The sequence below is a fragment of the Callorhinus ursinus genome, unplaced genomic scaffold, assembly GCF_003265705.2.
Source record: "Callorhinus ursinus isolate GAN/ISIS: 27379988/994484 unplaced genomic scaffold, GSC_fseal_2.0 scaffold24, whole genome shotgun sequence".
Taxonomy (NCBI): Eukaryota; Metazoa; Chordata; class Mammalia; order Carnivora; family Otariidae; genus Callorhinus; species Callorhinus ursinus.
In genome coordinates, this window is record NW_027397086.1 from 3,917,365 (window position 1) to 3,925,616 (window position 8,252).

The window sequence follows — 8,252 nt, forward strand, 5'->3', positions numbered from 1 at the left end:
TTCGGCTCAGGTCATGATCCCAGGGTCCTGGGATCGAGTCCCACATCGGGCTCCCTGCTCAGCGGGGAGTCCAGTTCTCCCTCTGCCTCTGCCCCTGCTTTTGTCCCCTCTCTCGCTGTGTCTCTCTCTGTCAAATAAATAAACAAAATCTTAAAAAAAAAAAAGACTTTATTTTTAACTACTCTCTCTACCCAAGGTGGGGCTTGAACTCACGACCCCAAGATCAAGAGTCCCATGTTATACTGACAGAGGCTGCTAGGCACACCCCCTGCATCCTCTCTCTCTCTCTTTTTAAGATTTTACTTATTTGAGAGAGAGGGGGAGAGGCAGAGGGAGAGGGAGAAGCAGACTCCCCCACTGAGCAGGGAGCCCGACTCGGGGCTCGATCCCAGGACCCCGGCACCACGACCTGAGCCGAAGGTAGATGCTTAACCATCTGAGCCACCCAGGCGCCCCCTCCCCCCGCAAACTCTTGATTGATCCTCGCATGGCTGTGTAAGGCTGCTGTGATGAGAGACACGGTCAGAGACCCCTCACGTGCCCACATACACACACTGGGCTCCAGTCCACACTTATGTAGTGGCTATGTTTGCCTAATAGCTCATCAAGGGCATTTCCCAAGTCATTCGATAACAGAGCTACGCCTGGATCCTTATTGCTTATCACCAGTAGTTCGATGCAAAAGAATCTCAGCTCCACCACTAAATTATATCCCTGCTCCGAACCTCAGTTTCCCCATTAGTGAAATGGGACACAGGCCAGCAGCTCCCTCCTTAAGGGCTGCTGAGGGGATGCCCTGCAATCCTGGCTGTGGAAGGCTCTAAGGGAGGGTGCCCATTGGTGGCGCCATGAGCCACCTGAGCGCATGTGGGCTAGGTGCCCTGTTTGTGCATTGTGTTCCTTCAAATTTGGAACTCAGGTCAGAGGGGAGTGTGCATTCACCTGCTGAGAATTTTCTCCGCATCCTGCCCGGTGGCCTCATTTCCCTGTGCTCAGATCCGATGCATCTGAGCAGGAGTGATGAAAGAGGAGGCACTAATAAACGGGTGAAATGTTCATATAACCGTGGTTGGAACTGCTGTCTGCTGGGAGCCCTCCGCCCAAGGCAGTGGCCTCTCTCTTCCTCTGCAGCCCCTCGGCCTGGGAGAAAACTGAGCCCTATCCCACACACCGAGGGGCAGGTCACAGGGGGAGAGGGTGGTCAGGGAAGGCATCCTGGAAGAGGTGTTGGCTGACGTGAGACTCAGAGGATGAGCCAGTGAAGGAGGACGAGGGCATGGTGAAGATGACGACAGCATATGGCAGGAGAGTGAGGGGGGCATTTTCTCCACGACCTGCAAGATACTAGGGTGGACCCACAGGGAGAGGCGGGAGCGGGGTTGGCTAAGGCAGGTCTCAGGGGCTCAACTCAGGAGCGAGGGGCTCGGTTTGGAGGTCAGGGGCCAAAGAGGGCTTCAAGCAGAGGGGGTCAGATTGGGAGGCCGTAGAGCGTTCCCGTGCTGTCAGGCAGAGAACGGGGTGGAGGCACAAGAGAAGGCCACCCCCGGGGCTAAGACAAAGGTGGGGGCAACTGAGGTTCAAAGAGGTGGGCGGACCAGGGGCAGGATCCACAGGGCCTGGGACGGACTCGCGTGGGGAGGGTGACCCAGGAGGGGAGGCTGGTCCCGGAGCCCCTGGCCAGGGCAGTGGGAAGATGCCCTTTAGGAGACTGCCTTGACCACCTTCCAAGGCCAAGAGTCTTTTTGTCCTGGTGCCTGCAATGGTTCTAGCCGACCCCATACAGCTCTTGTTCCTTAGCTGGATTTCAGTCCGGGGAGGGGTCAGAGTCCAGAGAGACAACCGAGAAGAGCAGAGGAGAAGCTGAGGGGTGTGATCTGTGCACAAGCAGGCGGCGGGGGGCGGGGGGCGAAGAGGGACGGACATGAGGCAGGGGACCGGTACCCGTTCCTGTCCTGCCTCTGGTTCCATTGCTGTGGGACCTCAGGCAGCTCTCTACCCTCTCTGAACCATCTCACCATCTGAAAACAGGAGATGATAGTCTGCTCCTCCAACTAACAGGTTGTTGGGTCCAAGAAAATAATAATCAGCACTGCCCTTGGACATGGGGAATCAGGACCCCTGCCCCATGCTCTAGGGGTCGCTCTTTGGATCTCTAGAGCAAGGGGTCCCCAGGGGCCAAGGGTCGGTGCCCAGCTGGAACCTATGCACCCTTCCTAGGCCACACTTGAGTGCTCTGGAATTCCCTCTTGGTCTCAAGCCCTCCTCCAGGGTCTGCCCTGCCTAGCCGCGGTGCGGGGGGGAGGTGGGGGGAGGGAATCCTTCCTGGCATCTCGGATGGATCTCAGATGTGAGGGCAGGGTGTCGGCATGTGAGCCTGGGGGGCCCCTTCTGGTGCAGGATGGAGTAAGAAGAGACAGGGGCAGCCTGGGGAGAGGGGCCACCTGTCCCCATAATGCCACACCCCATCATGGAACTCTGAGGAGTCTGAAATTCTAAATTCAAACCCAGTCGGCCAGGTTCTTATGAAAGTGCGTTTGTCAAGGTGGGAGGGCAGGATGTACTGTATTCAGCGATCCCTTAGCTTGATTTATAACTGGAATATTTAGACATCTGGCACGTGGGCCTCCATTTTTGCTCTTGTTCCACACCTAATAACACCGGGCCCTAGACTGGCTTCCTCCACGCTGCCCCCCTGCCCCCCGCATTCCCATCCCCTGCCGAGGTTCTGACCCTGTAGCCCGAGCCAAGGTCAGGGAAACTCGATTCTATTGGAGCGTGGATCAGATGCTGTCTGCCAGAGTCACCTTTCATTCCCGACTCCTTGGGGCCACTGGATGGGGCGGGGGTTTGGAAAAGATGTTCTCTGGCCTGGGTTGAGCAGGTGAGTCTGGTTATGTGTGCTCAGCACTCGGCAGGGGCTCACTCTGAGCACATGGAGGCTGGAGCACAGGGAGTCGGCTCTGTGGGTGTGGGTGTTTGCTGAGGGCCGCCGGTGTCTCCCGACTTCCCTGGTCTCACTGGGGCCTCCACTCCTCCCTCGGCGACACTGTCCTCTGTCTGGGTTCTCAAACCCACTGGGCTCCTTCTCTTCTTGGGCCTGTGCTCAGATGGGACCCTGCACCTGGGGTGTGTCCACTCCTTTGCTTGACCGGGTCGGTTTCTTGTTCAGGTCCACCCTCAAGGCCACCTCCTCAGGGGGCCTTCTCTTGCCCCTCTGACAACACCCTCCCTTCAACAGAAGCAAATGTCAGTCCCCTCTGCCCCCTCCAATCAGTAATTTTCCACCTAGGATGTCTCAGGATATCCCCTAATCCTCTTTGGACTCAGTCTCCAAGTCTGGGAATTGGAACCACTAAGATGTCTCCCAAAGTATTCAGAAGAAGAGAGCTTAGTAATGCGGAGTGGGCTGTCCCCCACCGGAGGGCCCAGGGATGACGAAGAGAGGGGCTCTCAGAGGCCAGAGGCCGGCACCAAGCCCACGCTGGGATAAGGACATGGAGGAAGGTGCAAGGAGACTGGTAGGAGTCAGGGAGCCTGAGCAGGGGTAGGCAGAGCCACTAGGGAAACCCAAAACCTTGCCTCTCAGGCCACCCCTTGGGCTCTGGGCAGAGGCCCACTCACAAGGCCCCCTGCCCCCACCTGCACCCCAGCTGCTTCCCAGCCTGCCCCTCTGTCCAGGCGGAACAAACCTGGCACATCCTCTCTACGAGGCCTTACCCCAAGGGTTTCGTGGGCATTATCTCAATACTCAGCACAATCCTAAGAGGGACATGCTATTATTATCCCCATTTTACAGATGAGGAACTCGGAGCTGAGAAGGGTTTATAAGAAACATGCCCAAGGTCACTCAGCTTGTAGATGGCAGGGCTGAGCTACAAACCCAGGTCCCATTCCAGAGCCTGAGCCCTCCGCCCCTCTGCTGCGTTCCCACTGGCCTCAGCCTCCCCAGGGGCCAACGGGGCAGGGAGGGTGGGTGCTACCCATTTCTTAGCCTACCTGGCACCAGAGCGAGGGGAGGGGAGCGTAGCCTGAGAGCTTGTCCCAGGACAGCCCACTCTTGGTCCTGGACAGGTGTCACAGGGAGGGGGCGCGGAGCCGGGGGCAAAGTCGGGTGGCCCAGGGCAGCAGGCATCTGCTCCCAAAATGCTGGGGTGTCCCGGGGCCCTGCCCACACTCCTCTGTCTACACTCGCCCCGAGATGATCTCATCTACTCCCATGGGTTTAAATCCCACCTCTACGCCATGGACGACTTCCAAACTTACACTTCCAGCCCGCCTTCCCCTGAGCTTCCAGCTTTCATCACCACACTGCCCACCTTACACTTCAAACTCAGCATGCTCAAAATCGAGCTCCTGGTCCTGCCCCTGCCCCCCCAAACCTGCTCCTCCCGTCCTCCGGTAACGGCACCAACACCCACCCAGAATCAAAGACACTGACGTCATCCTTGAGTCCTCCTTCCTCACCCTGCAGATCCCATCCACCGGCAAGTCATGTGGGACTTCCTCCAAAATGTACCCTGAACCCCACCGCTCTCCCCCTCCCCGCTGTGGAAGTCCTGGCCCAGGCCCCCATCAGCACCTGCGCACTAGATCAGCCTCCTCACCTGTCCCCCGCCCCCTCCCCAAGTTACACACTTGGTGGAATCAGCTCAAGGCACTCCACTACTTAAAAGCTTCTGGCAGTAATGAAAATAAACCCAACTCTTCATCAGAGCCTCAGGGCCTTGTAGATCCAACCCCTGCCTACCTCTCTGATGCCACGCTGCCCTTGCGTACCAAACACCAGCCACAGCGGCTCCTTGCTGTTCTTTAAACATGCCACATTTGTTAACCGCCCCAGGGCCTTTGCACTCACTGTTCCCTCAGCCTAGAATGCTTCTCAGTCTCATGGCTTCTCATCTCAGATGCTACCCCCTCCTAGAAACCCTTTCTGACCTCCCTTTTCCCTTCCACAGGACTGACCACATTCTCTGTCTTCTTCATATGCGCTCCTGTGTCTACTATTTCAGAGTTTCCCCCTCGGAATGCAAAGCTTTTGTCTTTTCTACCCTAGACTCTCCAGCGCCGTGACACTGGGGACACTCCACAAATGTCTGAATGACTGAGTGAATCAGCCTCAGTTTTCCCTTCTGTAAAAGGGGGATGAAGAAAGAGCATGGACCCAGACAAGTCCTAGCAGGGTCCGGGCAGCTGCTTTGCCACATGACTGCAGAGTCGACAGCAGGGCCATCCGGGGCTGCGCAGAAGCCCCGGCTGGCCCGGGGCAGCCTCTGGTCCCTCTGGTGTATTTTTCCACTTCCTCTCTGTGGGGGGTTGGCTCCTGGGAAGCCCCGGGAGATGGAGCGGCTGTTTCCATGCTCACGGGTCTGGGGACCCAGCCCTAGACGGAGAGGTCAGGAGCCCATGAGGGAGCAGGTGGGGCTGGCTAGGGGCCCCACTGAATTCCCTCCGGGTGCCCCAGCTGTGGTCTCCTCACTAGCTTTCGTGAGGATCAAATAACGCTTTCCCATCCACTCCTCCACCTCAGGCCAAGCCCTCCTCAGCCGCCCTGGGCCTGCACCTGGACACCCTGCGCATCCTCCTGCAAGGCCACCGTCAGAGGGCCCGGGGTGCTGGGCGCAGCGAGAGGACCAGGGCCTCCGGGGACACAGTCCACATCCTGCTCCACTCAACAAGCTAACAGCGGCCCAAGTCAGCTGTGGCCACGCCGGCCTGCTATGTTGCCTACTTACTGGCACCTGCCTCGGCTGGACAGTGAACTCCAGGAAGACAGGTTGGCCCTGGCGCACATGGGTCCCCAAGCCTAACTGACCACCAACAGCTCCCTCCCACGTGTTTACAAAAGGGTGTTTACACCCATGAACTCCCTGGAGTCCCGCACCGCCCTGTCAGGAAAGTAGGGCAGCAACGGTCCGTGGTCCCATCCTACAGAGAGGGAAGATGGAGGCCCATGCACCTGCATGTCCCTGTGCCCAGTTCAGGGCCTGGCTCTCAGAGGCTCTCAAGGCTGAGATTAGGAACCTGGGCTTTGGAATCTAATAGATGCTGACCTTCCTGGCTGGGGGACTTTGGGCAAGGCATCTAACCTTGGGGTCTGTTCCCTCAGCTGCAGGATGGGCATTATGGTACCTGCCCCATGGGGCTGCTGTGAGCCATCCTGTGGAGAATGGTGTGGGGCACATGAGAAGGGCTCAGCAGAGGGGGGCTGAGGTCACCTTCCCCCCCGCCCCATGCCTCATGCCCAGAGCACACAGCCTGGAATAAGCTGACATTCAGCAAATGTTCTATGGACGAAAGGTAGGCATATGGTTTGTACACTGTAAAGTGCTGCATTTCCGTGGGTGTTCCTTAAAGCACTAAGGCCTCTGGGCTTTGCTGTGTCCAGAGTCCCTGCCACCCCCTCCCCCTGACTGCTGGGCCACAGGGAAGGGGCCCATCTGTATCTCTTGCCTGTTTGTCTCTGAAGCTCTGAGGGTCGCGTGAGCAGGAGGGGGGCTCTGTGGGAGCCCATCCCCAAGAGACAGACGGCCTCCCCTGCCGCTGACCAGATGGGCCCAGCCACCCCCAGGGTGGCTTTCCAACATCTCCCAGATACACTGCTCCCGTCAGAACCCTTCCCTTTAGCCCCATGGTTGGCACTGGTCTTCCCAGGTGATTTGAGGGGCAGGAACAACCATCCAGTGCAACTGTCCTTATTAGAGGTGGGGAAACAGGCTCAGACAGGGCAAATGACTCTCTTGAGGCTTCACAGCAGAACCTGGCTTGGACCCAGGATGTCCCCTTGGAACTGCTGCCCCTCGGAGGGAGGGGCCTCTGCTTCCATCTCTCACAGGCCAGTTGCTTCCTTAGCAGCGAAGGTCACTGGGAGAAAGCTAGGGTTTCTGAAGAAGGTGAGGGAGGGAGATGCCTGAGCGGGAGGCCGGCCGGTGTCGCTGCCTCCTCCCTGTCTGCTCAGCCCCCATCCCCCTCCCGGGAGAGCACCATCCTCCTTCTCCGCACCAAAAAGCCATCCCGGACTCCATTTTCCTCTGGGGATCCCGGGGAGGGGGGTCACGACCCCACCTGCCCCCCTAAACCCAGGACCTTTTGTCTTTGCGGTTGCCCCCCACTCCCCGCCACCTGGCCCTCCCAGCGCCCTATGGGATCAGAGCCAGGAGGGGGATTAGGCTGTGCAAATGGCTCCCCCCTCCCCGCCATCCTGCTTCCCTGTCTTAGTCATCTCTGCCCTCCGCCGCCTTCTCCCTCCATTACGATCCCTCTGCCAGGCCCAGGGGAGAGCGGCGGTGGCAGGCGCCCCCCACCCAGGGGCGGCGGCGGAGCCAGGTACCCGCGGCTCGCAAGAGGATCGGAAGCAGTCTCACGGCCACCCCCCTCCTGGTCCTGCAGCACCCCCAACCCCCTCCTCCCTCCGCCGCCGCGCTGCGCACGGATGGCGGCGGGAGCTGCAGAGGTGTGTGTGTGAGGGGGGAGGCTGTGCATGGTCCTCGATGTCCGGGGGCTCTGTCCTCTCCCAGGGACACAGCTGCGGAGGGGGTCCCTAGCCACTTTCCAGGGATCCTCCTGGGGGAGGGAGCTGTCTTCCGTGGAGCCTAGGGCTGGGGAGCACTGCCCTTGGGGTGCTGCCCTCTCCGAGGGACGCGGGAGCCAAAGGGAGGCGCTGAGTAATGCAGGCCCCCTTGGTGCCTATACTGGGGGAGGGGGCACCCTTTGCCAGGGTCTCTTAGCAGAGCGCCGTCTTCCCTAAAGGATGTGGCGGAGGAGGGGGGCGTGATACCGTGGCCGGTGGCTTGACGACGTTTGCGGACAAGCGGGGGGCGCTGCCGCCCCTGAGGGGCTCTGGTGGGGGGGCACCCTCCGTCTGGCTGCAGGCGGGGGGCGCGCCGTCCGCGGAGGCAGCGCCAAGGGCTGCGAGGTCGCGGCGCCGTCGGGGGCGGAGGCCCGGGGACCCGGGCTGGGGGCAGTCCGCGCTCCGGGGCGCGCCGCTCCTACCTGCCTACGAAATTCTCGAGCACCGAGCTCTTGCCGGCGCTCTGGCCGCCGACCACGGCGATCTGCGGCAGGTCGAGGTCCGCGTTCTGGCCGATAGCGGAGAAGGCGTCCTGCAGCCGGTTGACCAGCGGGATGAGATCCTCCATGCCGCGGTTGCCCATGGCTGCGGCGGGCCCCGCGGGCTGCAATCGGCCGCCGCTCCAGCTCCCGGCTCCTGCTCAGCCGCTGCAGCCGCGCGCTCCGACTGCCTGCGCCGCGGCCCC

The 8,252-nt window shown here is 60.2% G+C and overlaps 1 protein-coding gene across 20 annotated transcripts in view; it reads right to left on the reverse strand.

Moving 5' to 3' along the window:
• Positions 1 to 8,252, reverse strand: part of DNM1 (dynamin 1) — a 44,654-nt gene extending 36,402 nt beyond the window's left edge. For all 20 annotated transcript variants that reach the window (XR_012382195.1, XR_012382194.1, XR_012382193.1 and 17 more), the window contains exon 1: positions 7,990 to 8,252. Coding sequence is in view for 14 of the 20 variants with exons in the window: in XM_073905679.1 (XP_073761780.1) it covers positions 7,990 to 8,150 (161 nt within the window). In the remaining 6 variants the exon portion in view is untranslated. The remainder of the gene's footprint in view (positions 1 to 7,989) is intronic.